The sequence below is a fragment of the Gobio gobio genome (assembly GCF_949357685.1).
Source record: "Gobio gobio genome assembly, chromosome: 22".
In the NCBI taxonomy this organism is placed as follows: domain Eukaryota; kingdom Metazoa; phylum Chordata; class Actinopteri; order Cypriniformes; family Gobionidae; genus Gobio; species Gobio gobio.
In genome coordinates this window covers 21432482-21456419 of record NC_137118.1, presented here as the reverse complement: position 1 = coordinate 21456419, position 23938 = coordinate 21432482, and the positions used below count along the sequence as shown (strand labels likewise).

The window sequence follows — 23938 nt, the reverse complement described above, 5'->3', positions numbered from 1 at the left end:
CTGAATGCTGTGAACTGTGTCTTATGTGGGTGTATTACCTGTGCTTGTGCCTCCATTCGAGCGTACTGCACCAGCATCGGCTCTCCGTGCTTCTGCATGAAGTCTCTCTGACAGCGCTCTGCCAGCGCCGGCTCATTGGGAAGAAAATTGCTGGCCCAAACCTGGAGATAGAAACAGGAATAGCACAAAGACGTGAACCTGTGTGGGAAGCTAATCAGAATCTGTTGTCATAGATAAAACCTTTAGAATAGCTGTCAGGGGCAAAAAAAGAAAAAGCCTTCGGCCCCCCGTAATAAAATAAAACTCCCTACCAGCTATAGAAATACTGCAGGCCTGTATTTAACACATGCAAACTATTAATGAAGCATGTGGCCAGTGAAGCACGGAGTGCATGGAAACCGATCCAATTATACTTCGCAACTAGTGGAGTTGGTACTTGGCGATAACATTTCTCTCATCTTTAGCCTTGTAGAGATGATTTAGGGATGGCAATTGGAAAAGACACTTTAAAACATTCATCTTTCCAACCGCCAAAGACATCCCAGTGCTGCCCAGAGAGAGTTCTGACAACATATCCAATACATCTTCAACAAAAAAGGGTGGAAAGAGAGATTCAGTTTTTCCGATTCGTTTCCTCACCACCAGAGCTCCCACAAGAGCTCTCAATTCACACATCTTCCTGAGGAAAGAAAACTCGGTCATCATTCACTCCCCAGACGAATGTGATTGTCTGCATAATGATTTAGAGTTTTTGGGAACTCAATTTTAGCAATTTAATCCAGAGCCACAGATGCATCTGAAGGCTCTCTCAAGAGTCTTTATCACGAATTTACCACTGACTTGTTTGCAATTCATAGTACATCAAAATTAGAATGTTTAAAAAAAAATCAGTCCCTCGTAATCACAAAAAAATCTCCCTCCCAGCTATAAAAATAACTAGAACTGCAAAGCAGGCCTGTATTTAACACGCCACTGAAGCTCAGAAACAGATCAAATTATACTTTTCATTGCAACTAGTGGGGTTGGTATTTGGTGATAGCCTTGTAGAGATGTATGACATATACAGTTGCAAGAAAAAGTATGTGAACCGCTTGCAGAATCTGTGAAAATGTGAATAATTTTAACTAAATAAGAGAGATCATACAAAACGCATGTTATTTTTTATTTAGTACTGTCCTGAATAATATAGTCCACAAGACAAAAACATAGCTGAATTTATTAAAAAAAGACCCCATTCAAAACTTTATGAACCATTGATTCTCAGTGCTGTGTGTCGTTCCCTGGATGATCCACGGCTGTTTTTTGTTTTGTGATGGTTGTTCATGAGTCTCTTGTTTCTCCTGAGCAGTTAAACTGCCCAATGTTCTTCAGAAAAATCCTCCAGGTCCTACAAATTCTTCAGTTTTCCAGCATCTTTTGCATATTTGAACCCTCTCCAGCAGTGACTGTATGATTCTGAGATCAATCTTTTAACACTGAGGACAATTGAGGGACTCAAAACACAACTATTCAAAAAGGTTCACTGATGCGCCAGAAGGAAACACAACGCTTTGAGTGTGTAAACTTATTGAATTTGAAGATCAAGGTACACTGTAAAAAAAAATTAAAATAGGGCATAAAATAGGCCGTATAAATATGAAGGAATTTTCCATATTGGTTTTTTGCAGGTGTTTCACCTGTATTTTGAATTACGCATTGCATTAGTTTGTGTTTTAAGGGTTAGCGGACATTTCTGTAAAATCACTGGATAATGTCCTGGCAGTACATTTTCCATTTTTATTTGTTACAGTGTAAATTGTACTTAATTTGTCTTCCAAGAAACACGTAGGTATATTCTGTTGCTTCTGAAGGGCAGTACTAAATGAATTTTTTTTTTTTTTTTTGTATATTTAAACAAAATAAGAAAAATTTAGACATCTTCATCCTGTTCAAAAGTTTTGAGTATTGTTGTTTGTCTGGAGCTGCTGTGCTGTTGGCAACTAACAACAAACTCTTGCTTGTATTTATTCTTGTGTACTGTATGTAAATTTTTTGTGCTTCCTGTCGTTCGTTCTCATTTTCACTTTATTTTCCGTGAAGCATTATTTTGTTGCGCTTCTGTTATGGTAAATAGACATACACTCTTGCATTGTCCGCTAGTGAGAGTTGTTCAGGCTAATGACTGCTAGAGAATGCAGTGGTTACTGTTTAGCGTCCTTGTTAGTGCGCTCGCCTCACATGCCAGTGATCAGGGTTTGAGATCGGGACTTGAATCCAGGCGGTTAGGATTGGAGAGTGAAGTTTGGAGGCGGAGCAATGAAGAAATGGGTATGTTTGTTTGGGTTGATTTCAAATATCAACAATGTTCAGCAATGACGAAATATCACTTATCCCACCTTTAAGCAAGAGTTTGAAGGTAATTATTTCAGCAAAGTAAAGTAAAGCTACTGCAAAGTAGCTAGCCAATGTGCGAAAAACATTTTTGATAAATTAATAAAGATGCATTTACGTGTATTTAAAGAAGAAAATAAGTTATTTTTTTACTTTATGGTTACACCACATGACGTTTTTTGAGTCATTACTATTAAACTGTTCTGATGATTTTCATATTAAATCATTTTTAAAGTAGATTGTTATAAGATTAATCTTTGTCTTTGTCATGAGCTGTTTCGAAATTGCCCCCTATACTGTACCTTCATTCACTATTCCCTACATTACCCCACTAATATAGTTCACTTGAAGAAGTCAATGAAATCAAGTGAGTGAATTCGGATACTGAATGTGCCGTAAGGGTTGCCGCTTTTGCATAGTTTTTACTTGCTGTTTAATAACCATTGGAAACTTAACAAACTGGCAGCACCAGTAGTAATGAAAAGATTTATCTTGAACTCATGGAAACTAGCATTTATACCTGTATAATATTACGCTGTACCCACATTGGATCAGTAGTTTGGAAAATGGATGGATAGAGGAATCAGCTGAAATGAAATTTGCTGTGCGTCTCACATTGCATTATGTATTCTCTAGCCGTTGAGTGCACTGTAAAAAATCCAACTCACAAAAATTTTGACTAATGTTTATGTTTTAGTCAACTGGACAATTAAATGCCAAAAAGTTGGCTTAACCAGTGAAAAGAAGTTGGTTCAACTATCGTTAGACCAACCTAGTATTATTCGATTTGTAAATGCAAGCTAACAAGCATACAAGTTGCAACAAGTTAACAATGCATTCTAGTTGCATCATGCAAAACTCATCCATGGCTCCCAGAATGCATTGCGGCATGAAGCATGTCACCATTGTTGAGATTCATAGGCTGATTCTTGATGTCTGTGGGAGTAAGTCTCACAGGAGGTCAAAGTGTTTAGTGTACAATCGGTTTTAAACCATATTCAGCTTTTCTGATTAAAACCGTGTTGGCTCTTTTCTAGAATAAAACAAAGTTAATAGTATATTGCTCATATTAAATTCAGTCATACGAACAGTGAATTAAGCCACTACACAATGATTATTCTTATCATTGAGCAGCTGACAGCATCTGATTATGTTTTCTCTTGCTTTTCTTGCCATAGCACACTCAGTTACAGCAGCAAGAGAAACACTAACATTAAAAAGTCATCAAACTGCCCAACTAAAGAAAACACTGATCACCATGAAAAAAATAAAAAAATGTCAACACAAAATCAAAAAACTATTAAAACTCAATCAGCTGAACAAAGTATCTTAAATTGGGAGACATGTGACCTTACTCAATTAATTGAGTTAAGTGTACTACGTTGTTTAAAAATTGAGTAAACTCAAAAAAGCCGTGCAGCAAGTTGCCTTACAATTTTAAGTTATGTCAACTTTTCTTTTTTTAAAGTGTGTACATCAGTTGTGGCTGCCAAATGGCTGTCCCCTCATACAGTGCCCTATTAAAGGGTATAGAGGGTGATTTCGGACACAGCCTTGAATACATTTGTCATTGACCCATGCACTTGTACAACTAGTAAACCATCTTGCTAGATGCTAAATAGCTAGCATGTGAATGTGAAAGCGACGTGTAGCCAAGTATACCATACTCGGAATTTATACTCTGCACACACACAGCAGTAAGTAATGAACACACACACACATACACCGTGACACCCAGAGCAGTGGCGTCCAGGGAGCGTTTGGGGGTACCTCAGTTGTGGGTAGTGAGAATGGAAGAGAGCACTGTTCATTCACTCCACTCACCTACATTTTCTACTAAAACTCGAACCCGTGGCCTTCAGGTTACAAGTCCGACTCTCTAACCATTCGGCCACAATTGCCCACAGTTGTGCCCACAGTTAATTTACCGTTACTGTGACAGTAAAAGAAGAAGTATAGTCTAGAAGCCATGATGATATGGTTTTAATACTACTTCTACTCATAAATCTACTTTTAGATCATATAGACTATATATGAATTTGAATTAATTCAATATCAGTACAATCAGTATTTAATGAAACAGTAGAGCCTTTTCTATAACTTTATATGAAGCAATTAAAATGAAGTTTAAGGATACTTTTGACAAAAAGTCTTAAACTGGCGAATTTTGCTTATTGGCCATGAAATAGACACTACAATTCAAAGGTTTTGGGTAGGCTAATTGTTTGGAGTTATCTTTTTTTGTTTGTTTGTTTGTTTGTTTGTTTGTTTGTTTGTTTGTTTGTTTGTTTGTTTGTTTGTTTGTTTGTTTGAAAGCAATTAATATTTTTATCATGGCCACATTAATCATTTATTTTAAATGTATTTTCAATACTATCTCACGACCAATTCGTACGTATTTTACGAGGAGGCTAAAGGCCAATTTATACTTCTGCGTCGGACCTACGCCGTATCCTCAACGGCGCAAGTTACGCGTTGGTTTTAATTTATACTTCTGCGCTGTTGTCTGCGTCAATGTGCAATTCCACATGCAGACGCTAGTAGGCAGTGTCCTCGGGCATGATGGTGTAAGACAACAGCCGAAGAAGAAGCAGCTTGTTGTGTAGAATGTGTACATTCATTGTTGGAGTATAAGCAGTGAGATAGCGGCTTTTCTTGCAGCTTGTGTTGTTGTATCTAATACAAATTAAGCATCTCTAGTTGATTAGTGGAGTTAAATAAGAGGCGATCTGGCGCTGGAATGCGTTTGTGAAATCATGCAGAGCTCGTGGCGCTGTTTTCAGTAGCGGTGGCTCAAGCAATCGATTGCTGTTGCGGAGACTTCATTCACGAAATGTACCCTAATGTGTCCCTGTTCTTGATATGCAATCACTGATTAACATCTTTTGTTTTAATGAGAAAATAAATAAACTATACTCAGCGGATCTATGTATTTATTTACTAACATAAAGAATCTCTGGACTACAAAAAATTGTGTTATAGCAGACGTAAGGAAGAAACTATCATCCCATTTCTGGACACACACACACACTCCTGTCGCAGATTTATTTATTTATTTATTGACCTGAGGGAGAGGTTTTGGCAGACCAATCACGGCGCTTGCGGTCCGTGTAGGATTGACGCGTTGTTACATTTTTGGAGAGGTGCGCGTCAGGGTACGCGCGCATCACACAGCCTACGGCGTAGCTACAGCGTACACTCGACGCAGAAGTATAAATTGGCCTTAATTCGTATGAATGTGTACGATTTGTCTAAACCCTAATGATGGGTTTCCTTACGAATTGGGCAACTCGTAAAATGCGTACTATTTAGCAAAAATCGTACAAATTCGTACGTGTGAGGTCATTCAAAATCGTACGAATTAGCCACCTCGCATAATACATACAAATTGCTGTGAGATCGGGCAGGTATTTACTGAGCAAATAAATGTGGCCTTGACAAGCAGAAGAGACTCTTTTCACAAACATGTAAAAATCCTTGATTATTAAAAATTTTGAAACAGTATTGTATATTGTGTAATTGTGTAACACTTTACGCTAGGGCTGGGCGATATGGCTGAAAACTGTATCACGATATAAGTGTTTCATTTCAGTCGATATCGATAATTATTTATATTTTTATGACCTATTTAAAATAAGGACCAGGAGAAAAATATTTTACATTTAAACAATTTTATTTTAAACTTAACCTTCCTCTGATTATAATCCCCTCAGTTATAAAGGCAGAAATGTCAATACAACCATGGAAAACACTCAAATAATTAAAATATAAACACAAGTCTAAAATCACAATGAACACTTAACATTATCTCTTAACATTAAGGTGCAGTGCCTCTGTTATTTATTTGTACCGTTTAAATGCTTTGTTATAAGGCACAGATGCAGAGTACCTCTCCATGTAGTTTCAAAGGCTGAATCCAAAATCGCCCCCTATACCCTTAAATAGGGCACTATTTGAGGGGACAGCCATATGTAGTGGTGTCCAAAACGATAGTGGACATTATTGAGTGCACTCCTTCTATTCCACTTAGCACCACAATAACGAGTCCGAATTAGCTCACTTGTTTTCATTCACTCCTTCAAGTGAACTGTATCAGTGGACTAAAGTAGGGAATAGTGATTGAGGGATTAGGGGGCGATTTCGGATTCAGCCAAAGTCAAGAATAGCACAACGGTGAGCGCGTCGAGTATAAACACATCCCCAAACGAACGAGGCGCACGCACGTGCGCGCTGTCAGTGGAGGCTCGCACTGCGGAGCCAGACGAAAGTATAAACAAGGCTGGTAAAACAAGTTTGCATAATTTGCAGACGACATTGGTCTGACTACAGTTAGACTTATACAATCCAAGAAACTGCCATACTGGCGAGCAGACTTGTTTTCCTGTTTTATCAACAATTTCCTCGCTCGCTGCGGCACTCATTTTCCACTTGTCACTCCCAAGCGGCAACCTCCCGCAGTTTCTCTTGAAGCCAATACGGAAGTGACTTAAACTGCAATTCATTGACGGGCCACTAGGGACAGGCTCTAGAAGGGAGCAGAATCTCATTGAGCCCCATGTTAAAATGCCCAACTTTACAGCAGAAAAACACATGTTTACAGCCTGGTACAAATTGTGGTTTTGGTCTATACGGTTAATTTGGCCCTTCAGGACAACTGTGAGGGGGGTGAATCGTTTTATAACTCATTCATTTACATTATATAAAGCTTTAAAGTCCTGCATAATTAAGGGCGTGGCCACTTTGAGTGACAGGTGGATTGCCATTTATCTGCTGTCTGTTAGTCATCGCATCACCTCAGCTCCACCCACGTTCCGCCTCTTTGCCCATTTTCTATTATCCGGGAGTGACGCGCGATGACGCAACGGCCAACTCGTCCCTACTTTGCGCTTCAAAACGGCTCTTCGGAATCCTATGGGTGACGCCACATTTTTTTACAGCCTATGGTCACTCCACGCCGGTTAGTTTACTGAAGAATCCAACGATAGCCTATGGCGCAACCAAACCTGATACAGTTACATGATTGGCTGTTAGCCTGTTACTCCCTACGCTGCTAGGTTACCTGAGAGTGAGTGCCTTTGTTCATGCAACCAAACATGCTTCGCAACCTCTGGTTTCTTCTGACGAAGAAAAAAAAATGTATTGAACGTTTTATCGAACGCATTTTTTATTGATATCGATTACGTGTCTATCGCGATACATATCGTTATCGTTTTATCGCCCAGTCCAACTTTACTCTTTTTTTAATCAGCATTAATGTAAATTTTCATTGTTAATTCATGTTTGATCATGGTACAATAAATAGCCTACATTAATTATATTCATAAGTAATTTGCTTATATTTAATCTAACTTTAAATACCAAACTATATTTAACTTTAATAAATACTGTTAAAGTAGGCCTATTGTTTGTTATTTCTTAATCGTATCTTAATAATCTTACCAATTTAAACGTATTGTTATGTTTTACCATGTATTGTTATGAAAAATACTGTATAACAACAAGGTTTTGTAAGTTATACTAGTTCTTTGGCAGTAACCGGCCAAATTTAATTTGCTCAGTCATTGCAGCAATACGGCAATTATCTTCTCAAAGAGGCTGAAAGAGAAAAGACACATGAGCTTGTGAAATGTCAAGGTCACAGACTCATTCTGCCTTTGGATGTTTAATTCAAACATTCACTAGAAACCAACAGGCCGAAAGCAGCGACATCATCTCCTTCAGCTGCCAATACACCTGCCAACCCCAGCGTTACGTGATCGCTCATCTGAGACCAAAGTTATACCCAATAAAAAGTTAATTCCATTTGATTGCTGTGGTTATACTTAAACTTTTAGAAATGCTTCCAACTGCATTCACTTCACATTTAGAGGTCTAATAAAAAGTCTCTTTTCAACAGCAACGGGTAGATGTTTCCAATAGATGTGTCAATTAACGTTCAAAACGCTATGAGCGTTTCATCATTGAAAACTCACCAACTGTTGTCAAGGATATCTCAGAGATGACAACATCGTAAATAAAACAGGATGAGACAGTCGGAAAGAATGTTTTTTTTTTCTTCAGAATGACTCATCGAGCTACATGAAAATGAGTCTGTTGTGATATGTGGCCTACAAATGCCAGAATGAATTTGAACATTTTGAGATATCCCCTGCGTGCGCGGTCATCGCTGACTAATGTGACATTAGACGTTTAAAGCTCACAGTCAATCAATGAGAAGCTAATTCTAATTCTTGTGTACGTTTCCATAATCCATCATAATCCACGAGGGAGCAGTTGTTGTAATCAAGAGACAAATTTCTGTTTGGCTGCTGCCAAAAATAATTTAAAAAAGCAACTGTGAAAAGGAGCTCTCTTGCTAAATGATAAATTAGGCTCTCTGTGAGAACCGGGAACCGAGTTCTCCTGGGTTACTGATTGCAAATATAGAAGTATTTCCACAATCTTTTTTAAAGCACGCACTTCCTGCAGAATCCGATATGTACCTCTGAGAGATTCTTTGACATCAGTTTTCTGGTGAACCATTGATTGGGGTCTTAGAGTCAAGCTGCACGGCTCTAAATGCACACGTGAGAGCTCTGACCTCTCGGGTTAAACAAGATTTTGACGGAAGCCTCACATCAAAAGACACAAATGACTGAATACACTCATCCCAGTTCTTCTGTGACACTATTAAAACTGGGATACAACTACTGACAACTTTTATTTTATGGATGGGTTTTTATTGAAAAAACTTTATGTTAGAAACTCAAACCCAGCAAATAAAGCTGCACGATTCAGGGGGGGCTGCCTTGTTTTGTAGGGCTGCATGATATGGCCAAAAAATGTATATTATTTGTCAAAATAGCTATAATAATACAAAAAAAAACGATGATGATTAATAATAATAATTATTTTATTTTACATTACAACAATAAAATTACAATACTATATTATTATTAATATTATTAAATAAGAAAATGAAAATTACTGAATAAAATAAGAAATTACTATTGTAATACTTCAATGTAAATTGAGTATTTAAAGAAAATGTAATAATAACAATAATAATAACTTTATTTTACGTGATAACTATAAAATTATTATTATATAAAAAATAAAAAAATCGAGATTATGTATGTATGCATGTATGTATGTGTATATGTATATATACACATACATACACACACCAATTAGGCATAACATTATGACCGGTGAAGTGAATAACACTGATTATCTCTTCATCACGGCACCTGTTTTCCTATAATGATCCCACCCACTAACAGGTGCGGTGATGAAGAGATAATCAGTGGCAGCAAGTGAACATTTTGTCCTCAAAGTTGATGTGTTAGAAGCAGGAAAAATGGGCAAGTGTGAGGATTTGAGCGAGTTTGACAAGGGCCAAATTGTGATGGCTAGATGACTGGGTCAGAGCATCTCCAAAACTGCAGCTCTTGCGGGGTGTTCCCGGTCTGCAGTGGTCAGTATCTATCAAAAATGGTCCAAGGAAGAAACAGTGGTGAACTGGCGACAGGATCATTGATGGGAGCGAAGGCTGGCTGTAGCTCAAATTGTTTAATAAGTTAATGCTGGTTCTGATAGAAAGGTGTCAGAATACACAGTGCATCACAGTTTACTGCGTATGGGGCTGCATAGACGCAGACCAGTCAGGGTTGCCCATGCTGACAACAATATTGCATCAGAGCATCAGAACTGGACCACGGAGCAATGGAAGAAGGTGGTCTGGACTGATGAATCATGTCTTCTTTTACATCACGTGGGTGGTGCATCGCTAACATGGGGAACACATGGCACCAGGATGCACTAGAGGGCAGGCTGGCCGAGGCAGTGTGATGCTTTGGGCAATGTTCTGTTGGTAAACCTTGGGTCCTGCCATCCATGTGGATGTTACTTTGACACGTACCACCTACCTAAGCATCGTTGCAGACCATGTACACCCTTTCATGGAAACGGTATTCCCTGGTGTTTGTGGCCTCTTTCAGCAGGATAATGTGCCCTGCCACAAAGCAAAAATGGTTCAGGAATGGTTTGAGTAGCACGAGTTTGAGGTGTTGACTTGGCCTCCAAATTCCCCAGATCTCAATCCAATCGAGCATCTGTGTGATGTGCTGAACAAACAAGTCCGATCCATGGAGGCCACACCTCGCAACTTACAGGACTTAAAGGATCTGCTGCTAACATCTTGGTACCACAGCACAACTTCAGGGGTCTAGTGGAGTTCATGCCTCGATGGGTCAGGGCTGTTTTGGCAGCAAAAGGGGGCCAACACAATATTATATCATAATGTTATGCCTGATCATTGTATATACTGTTTATTATTTTATATTTAACTTTGAATATTAATAATAATAAAAATGAATAATATATAATAATAAATAATTATATTTTATAATATTATTTTATTATTTAGAATAACATGTATTCATGAATCACTCACAGTAAGAACAGTTATGTGCATTAAGAAAATAAAACGGGTCAATAATTAATTCCATGTGGATTTTAAATATCAGTGAAACCAAATAATGACCAGAGAAATCAGTTATAATATAAAGGTTCAAAGCATGCTAGAGTTAAAACAAGACAGACACACTTGCGGCCAAGAGTGTTGAAATCATCAGAAGAAAGAATGAAAATGACTCATTAGATCACCTACACCCAACATCGCTGCTTTATTTAGAGACTTGGATGATGTGTTTTTCCCCCTGCAGTTCACTTTTATAATGCAGTAAAAATTAAATTACACTTGAGAAAAATCAAGGTTGTTCTTTTTAAAGGCCTCGGCAATGAGAGCCATTTCCAACAAACATCTGGAACCGAGCAGCACTTTGTTTGTCCATGTTTATTCTGCTTTTCGAGACGGTGGGCCAAAATGTCTGAGCTTGCTTGGATTTCTGAAAATGATGGATTTTGAAAAGAAAATGAATCATTACTCGTGGGTCACATCTCCAATCACCTCATCATATTTAGGGAGATTTCTGGGAGCTCAGAAGTGGCCAGTGTCTGCATTTAAAACAGATGAATTGAGGAGGCTTAAAGAAGACTGAAGGATTTAGTGTTTACTGAATATGAATCACTGTTGGAGGGTTTTCAAAGAATGTTTTTCCAAGTCGTGTTCCCTGACATTGTGGGAAACTGTGGAGCAGAAGCACACCTGCTGTTCACCAATAATTAGGCCATTAAGATTTGCTTAGTGCAAAACTGTGTAACATCAAGCCTCATTCATGAAACATAATCAGAGCAAATGTCTGTCTAAATTGTTCATAAAAATATGATTATGTAAATCATTTGAATACTCCTACAGTGTTCCCTGCATTTCTTTCAGCGCCACCACTGCTGAATCTACAGTGCAAAACATCTATAGTGTGTAGGCATTCTGTGAGACGGATCTTTTTGTGTATCATAAAGATACAACTAACTAACTAACTAATCTAATCTAATTCCAAATGAGTCTTATGAATATGAGACTTCTTTTTAGGCAATAGGGTCGCTAGCGACATAAGGTATGTAATAGTGCAAGTATTTTTTCCTGGCAACCATAGTTGAATCTCTGATGAATCAATAAGTGCAATTCACCTTTATTCCACAAGGTGGCAATGTATGATACAGAATGATGAAGTGATGTTTCACTCATAGTCACCTCAGGCAGAAAACAAAAGAATAGGATAAGCAAAACTTGAAATGGCTCAGCGATTTACTGCAGAGCAAGTACTTAACTCAATCAAATATTAGTGTCACTGTCACTTGATAGTGGATCTAGTGAAGAAGCTTAGCCTGACGTCGTCATACTCAGATTCTAGTCAGAATATGAGTCTGATACTACTCCATTGGGCTGTGATTGTGGCGTGTTTCAACCGAACCAGGGGAAAAAAAATGCCTCTGCACTCAATTGGATAGACCTATAACCAATCAGAGCAACGGAGTAAGTGACATATGTTGAGCGACGCATAGTTGTCAACAGAACTCAACTGCACGCACACTGGAAGAAGTAGAAGAAGAAGATGAGAGAAAACGATCTTTGCCAGTGTTGTACAAATAATTTAAGGATACACGGAGTACTTACCAACACGATCATCATTTTTGAGAGAAATAGTAAAGGTGAATGCATATACGTACAAGTTCTCCGTTTAGGATTAGAACGAATTCAACCCAAGCGCTCTTTGATGACGTGAATGATTACGTTACTGTTGATCATCTTTCTATCATCATATAAAGCCCAACCCTGACAATTTGATTGGTCCGAACAGCTCTGGTTCGAGCATAGTTGCTCCACAACGGGATCAAGTCCAGACCGAGTTCTAAGTTCCGCTGGCATCCAGGCTAGAAGAAGTTGTCAGTGTTTAAAATATTGATTTTGAAGATGTTGGAAAAAAACGATAGTTAGAGAATATGTTTGAGATGGTGAATATGAGCCAGATGCTGAATGTATTGGGAAATGAGCTCTGGCGAGGGCAGTGATAATGGTATAAAACATCTGTTCAAACTGAACCCTTCCAAGCTCCAAAAGGTAACAAAATATGCTTTATTTTATTCTTTTGTCATAACATAGCAGGAGAGTTTTGTACTATTACGGCAATTAAAAAGCCATTCGTGTTAGATTTGGATCCGATTTTAGCATTTAAGGGTTAATTAAGTATTTAAAAAGACTGTTAAAAGTCCACAAAAAGTCTATGTAAACACATTTTGCAATGTATTTATGATCGAAATTACTAAAATACCAGACATTTGGAAATGAAATTGCATTTCTTTTTTACAAATATTTATTCCGCAAAAGTTTTTGGCAAAAAACCTAATTGACCTGCATTAAACATAAAAACTTAGATAGAAACAGTGTTATTTAGTATTAAGTATACACTGTTATAGTATTTGCATATTTTGAATTCATATTTTTTTAAATTTTGAATTTGCCTTATTTAAAATGAAAACTGAATGTAAAAAATAAGTTTGTTTTAGTCATTTTGTTACGCACTTTTGCAGAGGCGGACAGTAGAGAAGTATTTTTTTACATTCTACTCAAGTACATATTTCAAGTATATGTGCTTTATTACTGTTTTTCTTTGGAAAACTTTTACTTCACTACATTCCAAAGCATAATGTTGCACTTTTTACTGCTCTACATTTCATAAATTAAAGGTTGGTTTTTTTTTACCTTTAATACTTAATTACATTAAAAATGTAGTACTTTCTTTCTTGTACTCAAGTAAAACTTTGAATTACTTTTACTTGAGTAAAAGTATACAGTACTACATGTTTTATGTAATTAAGTATTACATGATATTCAATATGAAACGTAGAGCAGTAAAAATTACAATATTGTGTTTTGGGGTGTTGTGATGTAAAGAAAATCACTGAAATAGTACATACTTGAAAAATAAAATTACTTGGAAAGTAAAAATACTTCACTACTGTCTGCCTCTGCGCTTTTGTAATTTTATGATTGGTAGTCATTCTACTCATTTGCATAAAGTTAAATTGTACTCACCTCAATCGCATCACTAATAGTCACTCACTGCTGACATTAAAAAAAAAATCTTACTGGCCCTAAACATTTTAACGGTAGCATACCCTGTATATTTAATTATAATTCCATTCCATCTGTCGATCTTGCATGCCATCTGTACTTTATGGTAATCACAAAAAAATACTGTGAAAATAAAGTGAACCTGGTTGTGTTCAAATTATAAGTGTACCTAAAAGTGAACTTGAGTGACTAAAAGTAAGCCACTCAGACCACATTCCAATTTGGTTTGGTTTAAAGGCACAGTATGTAAGTTTTGCCACTAGAGGCCGCTTATTCCAAACAAAGGCGTAGCTTTTGACGCCGTGAATGAGCGAGGAATCATGGGAGTTGTAGTCTTGACTCTTCACCTCCACAGCCGATGGAAAGGAATCCGACGGGCAGAAATACTAATGAGAGAGACCACCGCAAAGCTTTTATTATTCTTTTCGTTGCGCATGTGGGGTAATGCAGCGCTGTTCATACAAAATATTTGAGTGTGTTGAAAGTTATGTTAAAATGTTACTCTGTGCGTTCGCTCGGTAGCTGGTATGAGAGATATGGCTCATAAAAACACAATGACTAAATGACTGTTGCTAAATGCCAAAGTTAATTTTAAATGCAAACTTTTTTTAAATATATTGTATGGTGGAGAAAGCCCTCTCTGATTATGCTATGTTAGCCACTTATAGACAAAATAGTGTTGTCTCTGAGACGTGGTAAAATCGTTACTCACGGTGAATCAAGAAAACAAGTGATTCATACAATAAGACTAATCATGTTGAGCTGTATAACAATGCTTAGTTTTAAAACGTTTTTGGATGTTTTAATCTAAAAATCTTACATATTGTGCCTTTAAAGGGGTGTGTAGAGGTGATACAGTTTATTAGTGATATATGACTAATGCTGTGGTCACACACAGACTAGACACGTATCTGCTGCCTCAAATAGCCAGTCGTCCATAACAATTCTAACATGAATTGTCACATTTTGTTCTTCACCAATTATTTACACAACATTTCATTCTTCTCATGTTTCATGAACAAGACCCACTGAAGATAAAATCCTTCTGGTTATTTTCGTGGTTGTATAACGCTGGCAGGGTGAACGTACCTTAAGTGGGGTGTTTGAGTACAGCAAGTCAACAGGTTCTCCAGCCCGGGGTGACGACTACTTAAAAAAAGCCCTCTCTGTGTCATCATTTTCATAATTGCCTTCACGCCGTTCACATGAAGGCCTTTAGTTATGCGTACTTAATGACAGCACTATTCCCTCCGAGCTCCACGCAACCTTTGAGGCTAGAAAAGTTCACACAGGTAAGCACTTTGCTCAGAGAGCTATTGAAAATGAGGCCGGTGTGCTTATGCATTAAACATTAAGTCCCAGTAGACGACAAAAGAGAAAAACACTCGTTTAATAGAGCCCATTTCCCCAAGAATTCCAATTAAATATCTAAAATGAAATAAAATCCTTTGCGTCATGTGAAATCATAAAGCCCATCTCTATCTCTCTCTCTCTCTCTATCCTCACTGTTGTAGTCTGTCTGGTCAGCGGTGTGTGTGGCGCTACATGCAGCTCCTCAGTATTCTGGCTGCTGATTTGAATGTCAGGAGTGATAAAGTAGGGGTCGGGAACGAGCGATGGACGGAGCGTTGGAGGAGGGGGGAACTAATCGCGCAGTCCTCACGCACACGTCCCGGAGCCCTAGAGGCCACGTTTATGAACCTCTGCGAAATAAAACGCCAGACAGCGGTCCATCACTCTAGAACAGCGAAGCAAAAAACATAAATAAACACGTCTCACAGTTAGTAAATATTCTAGCAGTGGCAACATCAGAGATATTAAAAAGAAGCGAGGTGCTATGACTTTCAAGCCTGACCCGCAGGCGATATTTCGGAATGCTACAGTTCTCCAGAGTTAGTATATGTCTGTTCTTAACAGATGGCGCAAATGATTGACGCTTCCTGACGTACGCTTATGCTATTTATTTCCTGCTTGTGTCGGAGCCCATGGAGAGCGGCAGATTGACTTGCCGTTTCGAAAAGCATCAGCCGGAGTTCCAAGAGAACGTCAATCACAGCTCACAACTGACCGGCAATCTCTCTCCTTGCCATTTCTCTGCTATCGGTCTAGCTGTGTATGTAAATTCATAGATAAGGCGACATTGTACACAATGTGTTATGCAGGGATAAACCAGAGATGCCGTCACTGGAGTTGGTTTAGGAAATGGAGTAGAATCATAAAAAGTGAAGATCAATTCTTTTACACAATTCAGATTCTTCATTTATTCTTTAATGTCGAAACACAATTGTACATCAAGACACGTTGCTTGCTGTGGGTTCTCAAAGTCGTTTAAATTGTGTGAACTGTGCCCTGGATTTCAATTTCTCTGTGAACGTATCAAATCAAGTGGATATTCCTACCAGTGAATTTAATCAATAACCATGAGACCACTAACTGTAGTTGTCAGATTTGCATTTCTTATACATTTTTTTAAAGGGAATTGGTTAGCAACCAGCTATCAAATTTGAGGAAATTGTGTATAAGCATTATAAAAAATTTGCTAAATGTTTGTTTTCACTTAAATCTACATTCTAACATTGTAATTAATCGTGATGACAGCAGGGTTGTGCAGCGGAGCCAATATTTATATCTGTATCTGTCTGTAACAATCTGAATTATTCATATTTGGTTAAAAAAACAGAAGTCGTGGGGCTTTAACCGGAAGTTTGTCAAATTACTTGAGAAGACTGTTTTAGCTGCATCTATTCCCTTGTTTTTATTATAATTATAGCATTTATTTAAATATCTTCGAATTGTCTGAGCCAATAGCTTCGGTTGTGCTTTGGGCGACCCGAGTTCAAGCCCCGGCTAGGGGATCTCTCCCGATCCCAGTAAATAAATATTTAAATATCTTCTAATTCAAACAATAATAATAAATGTTAAATCAAAGAAAATTATTTACACAGTTTGTTGCCTCAAAAGTGAATTATAACTTATTTTTAAGTATAAAATGTTAAATTTACACTAGCATTTGTATGTTTGGGGTCAGTAAGATTTTTTTTAGCAAGGATGTATTAAATTGATAAAAAATGACAGTGAAGACATTTATGTTACAAAAGATTTCTATTTCATATATGCTGTTCTTCAAATCAGCATATTAGAATGATTTCTGAAGGATCATGTGACACTGAAGACTGGAGTAATGATGCTGAAAATTCAGCTTTGATCAAATAAATAAATAAATTACATTTTAAAATATATTCATATCGAAAAGTTATTTTAAATTGTAAAGAAAAAACAAATTGCACATTATAAGTGAACCTAAAAGTGAACCTGAGTGACTAAACGGAAGCTAAACGTCTTATTTGGAATTGTTTTAAAGGGGTCTGGAGTGGTGATATATGAATGCTATATGACTAATACCACGCTAGACTTTGTCACACTAGACTTTGACACAAAAGCTAAAAGCTAGCCAAGAGGTCACGTCATGATGTATCGATTTGCTTTACAGGGTTAAGAGAAGGTGAAAGGTGAATAGAGTTTATTTAAACTGTCCCTGTCCTTAAAAGATGCTTCAGATATTTTTAGAGGCTAAGAACCAAAGGTACATAGGCACCTATTGTAATAATTGGCTTTCTTATTTTTATTGTTCTTCCTTCTTCTTCTGCTCTGGAAGTCTATGGCAGCCGCTAGAAATGCTTGCGGGGAAAGTTGTGAAATTTGGCACACAGATAGAGAACAGTCTGAACTGTCACCATAGCAAATTTGGAGTCTCTAACTCAATCCCTCTAGCGCCACCAACTGTCAAATTTGCACTCACGTTTATCTTAATAACATTTGAATCGTAAGGGCAAGAAACTATTTTTTCCCTCTGATTCCTTGGATTCGATTGCACCCTATGACGTAATTTTCCATCATGAAAATTTTTCCGCCAATTTTAATTTTCAGATAAACCTACTTTCTCCTTTCAGTTGACCAAACCGTTCTCAACAAATTTGATGTCATGGTGCCAAGCTAACTCTGAGGCTGTATCTCTGCAATGCTTTGACATATTGCCACAAAACTTTGTATGCGTCATTGTCACCTTACTATGACCACACCACAGCAAATTCGTAATAGCGCCACCTATTGGTCAAAAATTATAAACCGTTAAATCTTATTATTTTGCCTGAAAACACCATACTATTAGCCTAGAAATCTAGACAACTCTCTGTTGTCTTGCTAGCTTGAAAAAACCAAACTCTAGTCAGGCCAATCACATTGTGTATAGAGTCGGTGGGCGGGCTTAACATAATGACGGCAGAGTTGCGACGGTTCCGCGTGAATTCCCTGCTACTTCCCTGCTAACAGAAGAACGGCACTGAAGTCATTCTTAAAAAAGGAAGATGTGTTCGGATACGGCAAAAGTTTAATCTATCAACTAGCTCCACTGGTGGGAAAACAGTGGACTCTCACCACTGATAGCGCTCTGTTTGGTTGTATTGCTATCCTATTATGTGCATAGGGTCCTTGAAAGACAACCGTTTATCCCGCCCCTCGGATTGATCCTTGCCAATGGTGTGTTCCGAGACCCAACATCTTGATGTGGGTCTGGCTTGTCAGGCTACCTTAATATGTCATTAATTGCTCATTGTTGCAGTTGGTCTGATGCTCCCATCCAAGATTGCATGACTTAACATGCCTTCTTTGTGCTTGGCCCCTTAATGGCTGCTTGCAGCTATTCGTTTTACGTCAATTTAGCTATAGCAGGGTTTTTTGTGGAACCAGGCGCACATGAATATTATTAAATAATAATTATAATGATGATGATAATTATATTGCACTCATAAAAATAATAATTTATGCACTTTACATTTAGACTGGTTAAAACAATTCCTGGAACTAACTGGAACAAGACCTCATCTGCCCACTAGCACAATGCATTTTGGAAATTCTAAATATTATACAAATTCAATTTTTTCTTATTATTCTTATTATTTATCATATATCTCACAAGAGTCTCAGTTTAGTTTGTTTTAAAGGGTCCAAGTTCACATTTAAGCCCAAATTCATACGAGCCCTGAAATGAGGCAAAAAGTTTGAAAAGATCCTAAGATGAAGTGTTTTAAATTTCACAAAACAGCACCACGATAATCGCTTCAAGACAAAGATGAGTCTCTGTTTTCTGAGCTGATGTTTTGTGTTTGCTCAGGGGTGGGTGGTTACGGATGATATGAGAAAGCGTGGGACAGACAGAGAGAAAAAGACACAGATCAACACAGGCAGCCTGCTGTATCGCAAGCTCTCGCTCGCTCGCTCCCTCTCCGCAAATACTCTCATCCTGGAGAAGGTGGGCAGCCGGATACATGCGGCTTATCCATCTCTCCCAGGGCATGCTGGGTAAAGCTCAACTCCTGCCGGCTAACATAGACCTAAGCCGCACAGAGCGCCAGTCTCTCCACGGAGGGCCACACACGTACAGGCAGGGGGATTTATTTACTCATATTTAGCTGCGTCCATTGATAAAATCATATGAGAAACTTAAGAGCGGCTTACGGCTGATGCTATCTGGGCTGCGTTCGGAGGGCTGAGCCCGTGTGTGTTGGGAGGTTGATTTATGTTAGAGGTCGGTGATTGATGTCACGTCCAGCACATACTGGGACGCAGGGTGGATGTGTTGTCATACTGCCAGTATGATGCATGGATGAGCTGTTGCCAAGGAAACTAGTCTAATGTGCTGGTGTTAAAGGGTCTATTAACGTTTGGTAAAAAAAAAAAATCTAATATTTTGTCCTATCCCAGATTAATATGCAGAAAATTTTAGATTTTGAATCTAGTTTTTATTTACATTTTTGATTTAGCTTTTTTTTTTTTTTTTTAAGTAGCCTATTTTCTGTGTTTTCTAGTTTTTTTGTTTGTTTGTTTTAGCTCATTTTAGATTCATTATAGTTTTAGTATTTTAGGGCTGTCAAAGTGAATGTGTTCTCAACACATTCTTATTGTTATTGCACTGTTATTATTGTTAACTAATACTATTAAAAACCAAAAGTATATGATCAATAAGTTATGAAAACATATGTTTTTACATTGCTTTAACTCATTTAAATAAGTTAAGCAATTTTCAACTTGTTTTAAGTTATACAAGATTCAACTTAAGTTTTTAAGTCAGTTTAATGTGATTTCAGTTGAAATGACTTGAATACCAAAGTTGATTGTACTTAATTTAAGGCGTAATTATTATTTTTTTACAGTGGAGTGTCCTTAACTGAAATAAAACATGAAACACTTAAACTTTTAAAACCTTAACTTATTTTATTTCAGTTAGTTGCCAGGGCAACATTTCTTGATTTCATTTAAGTTGAAGTAGCAAAATTAATAAAACTAAAACTGAAATAAAAAACAAAATATAATAAAAATAGCTCATTCAAGCTAATTCAAAATGGTATAAATATAATGGTATATAAATAATACTAAACAGCACAAAAATGTTACAAGTAAAGTCAATTAATGGCTGTTTTTATTTCATTTATTTGAAATTATATAAATATATTTTAGTTTACTTTCAGTTTTTAATCATACATTTTATTTTTACTTCAGTTCATCCAGTTTCTGTTAATGATCACATAAGATGGTGTCAGTTTGGGGTATTTAGTGCCTGCATTTACATTTGCATTTATTGTAGTTGCTGCATTACAAATAAAAAAGAAATTTCTTGCAACTTCTGATTAGGTTTACTTTCCCCAGCCAACTGAACTATGTACATCAGCACCAGTGATCATATTTGATGAGGCTGAGAAAAAAAATTAAAGGCGGTAAACTATAAATCTATGGTATGACTATTAAACCTACATTCCTCGGGTGTGGTTTATTATAAAGAGAGTATTATAAGAAAAACATGAGTGGTTTGTGGCAGCTTCTTTAAAAGGAGCTTTATGTCAAACCATCTCAAAATCCTCTACTGCCCCCTAGTGAAACACACAGCCGTACATCAACACTTAATGAATTCAGTGAGAGGGAGCTCAGCGTGCGGCCAACCCAGCGAGTTTGGCTTGCTGCGCTGTCACGGCACGACAGTGACAGGCTTCCTGTGCTTAGAAGAAACAAGGGTAAGACAGACAGCCAGAAAAAGGGAAATGAGAGGAAACAGAAGTTCCTTGCTGCTCTGAGTTAAAGCAGAAACATGAAGATGTCAATAAAACACATACACTGAACCCTATCAAATTGATAAAAGCAGAAATGTTCTTCACCCCACTGCCATCCCAGCGACCTCCTTTAAAAAAAAAAAACTGAATTCCCATAAGACAAGCCCACTTGACTCGAAGACCGAGAGGCGAGAGTAATTTTCTAGTGGGAAGACAGTTTCAGTGACGTCTTTTCCTAGAACATCTCTGTACTTCCCTAATTGGAGTCTACAGGCTTTTTAAGCCCATGCTTGCATTAGCCCATCTCGTCAGCAGTCTCTCCGCTGAGGTGACAGACCTATTCCAGACTAAAAAAGAGCATTCCAGATGGTTGAAGACTGTAGCGGATATGTCTTAATCTGCAGAATAGCATTCTAGGGCTCTCTGCCTCAGAGAGTCGACAGGGGCAAACACTAATTGGGAGGAGGAGGGGTAGAATGAGGCAGAAAAAGGGGACATCAATGAAGTAACAAGGTGACGGCATACCTGACAGTGAGGATGGGGGTTTGAACAGCCCATCATGGCTCCTTTATTCTCAAAGATCTGAAACACAAGAGAAAGACACATTACGTCCTGTCAAAGAACCCAGACATAACAAACCACAGCAAACATTATACAAGTGTACAGAAACAACCCAAAACATGCTGCAGACAGACAGGTGCAGACAAAACATGCACTCTTTTATTAAGACATGAAGAGATCAGAGCACATGTTGCTGTTTAAAAGGAAACATCCTGTCGAAGGGAGTTTTAAGACTTCCTGGCACCTCCCTCGAGGGTGATATAAAAGGATTTGAGCAGGATCTGTCCTTGACTACTCCACTTGATAAATATTGACTCGGCTAAAGTCACCGCTCTTCAGGGTCTGTAAATCGCAAAGACGAGGCAAAACACATACTCTGATGTGTTTAACAGAGAGGAGATAACCACCGGTGTTATCTGGATGAGTCGGTAACCGATAGTCTCTAGTGGCGGGAAAAAATGTAGCAACGTCCCTGAAGTTGCTTCTCTGATTGGACTAAACTTTGCTGTACACTAAATTAATGATTTATCATTTGTTTCAACATTTTTTATCCATGTTCCTTGAGGTTCACTTATAATGTTAATAAAGTTTTATGTACACAAAAAATGTTTTATATGTGGAAAAGCCATTATTTTCAACCCTCAAGGGGTGGCTCCTTTAAAGCCTTTAAAAGATAGTTCACTCAAAAATGAAAATTATCCAATAATTTACTCACCCTCAAGCCATCCTAGGTGTATATGACTTTCTTCTTTCCGCCAAACACAGTTATATAAAAAAAAAATCTCTTCCAAGCTTTATGATGGAAGTGAATGGTACCCTAGATTTTGAAGCCCAAAAAAGCGCATCTATCCATCATAAAAGTAATCCATACGGCTCCGTGGGTTAATAAAGGCCTTCTGAAGCAAAAAATATCCGTATTTATAACTATAATCACTGGCTTCCGGTAATGGCCATTCGCGAGTCAAATCCAACAGAGTTGTTCTTACTAACACTTTTTCGATAACTTTACTTAAAGGGATAGTTCATCAAAAACAAAATGTTTATGTTTATCTGCTTACCCCCAGGGCATCCAAGATGTAGGTGTCTTTGTTTCTTCAGTAGAACACAAATGAAGATTTTTAACTCCAACCGTTGCAGTGTGATAGTCGTATAATGCATGTCAATGGGGATATTTTAGAGTATGAGAGCAATGAGAGTAAAAACACATAGACATACGAATCCGTGTTAAACCATGCGGCTCGTGGCGACACATTGATGTCGCAAGACACGAAACGATCGGTTTCTGCGAGAAACCGAACAGTCTTTATGTTTTTTTTTTACTTCTTATGAGACGAATCTCATCCAGTATGCTCAGCGCCATAACTTCCGGCGAATAAGGTCAATTATAATGCTTGGTTTAGCCAGAACATTTTTAATATAACTCCAGTTTTATTCATCTGAAAGAAGAATGTCATATACACCTCGGATAACTTGAGGGTGAGTAAATCATGGGGGTGAACTATCCCTTTAATGTCCAATCATTTGTTGAACTTACTGAAAACAATTTAGTAATCTGTACTGTTTGAATGCTATGTCTGCGTTACTCAGAAAACCCAAGTTAACATCACTTGACTGGGTTGAGTAGCATTTTGCGAAGCAAAAAATAAACAAACAAAAAAGAACATGCATGGCAAAAGGTTGAGGCGGGGCAATTCGTAATAGACTTTTCACTAATTTCCTCCACTTCCGCAGTTATCGTTCTCCTAAGTTGCATTCACTCATTTTTTTACAAAGTCCTCTTGAATGTTATTGTCAATACAAATAAAAATTTTGGGAGAACGTTACATAAGTTAACATAAGTTAATTATGTTAATTTCCTAAAATTTCACATCCATTATTTTGTCCCCCTTGGTTGGGCACCTGGAACTTCATTTAGATTACTGTAATTATCTTCCTATTGATGCAGCAATCAACAAGAAATCAGTTATTTGATTTCAAAGGATATCAATTGACCATGCTTAAGTCACACATGCAAAACACAACAATGGTAACAAGTTTTCTTAATCAATAAGACCATTACAATTTCATCTGCTGTCGTTATATATTTGCTGTACTGATCAGGGTACAGGGTGTTTTCCACTTGTACTTATGTTTATGTTTCTTGCTTGCTGTTATATACCATAGCATCAACGTGCATCAGGAGAGGTATTTGTAACTGTAATGTTTATTGTATTTCTGCACTCCAGGAGAATACACTCTTGTTGTATATTTGGTATTGACTGTGTTGTGTGGTAGTCGATGAGTGTCCTCCTCTCACCTGCCGTTGATCACAGTGACAGTTGTTGTGTTTCGTCAATAAGTTTGGTTGATACAATTAATTTAGGTTACACTTCATTTTGATGGTCTATCTTTA

At 37.6% G+C, this 23938-nt stretch overlaps 1 protein-coding gene across 1 annotated transcript in view; it reads right to left on the bottom strand.

Annotated features, from left to right (window-relative positions):
• galt (galactose-1-phosphate uridylyltransferase) overlaps positions 1–23938 on the bottom strand; it is a 152792-nt gene that overhangs the window by 108162 nt on the left and 20692 nt on the right. Inside the window, exons 6-7 of the mRNA XM_079804553.1 lie at positions 21511–21567; positions 39–161 (exon numbers count right to left, since the gene is read on the bottom strand). Of these exons, the coding sequence (XP_079660679.1) occupies positions 39–161; positions 21511–21567 (180 nt within the window). The remainder of the gene's footprint in view (positions 1–38; positions 162–21510; positions 21568–23938) is intronic.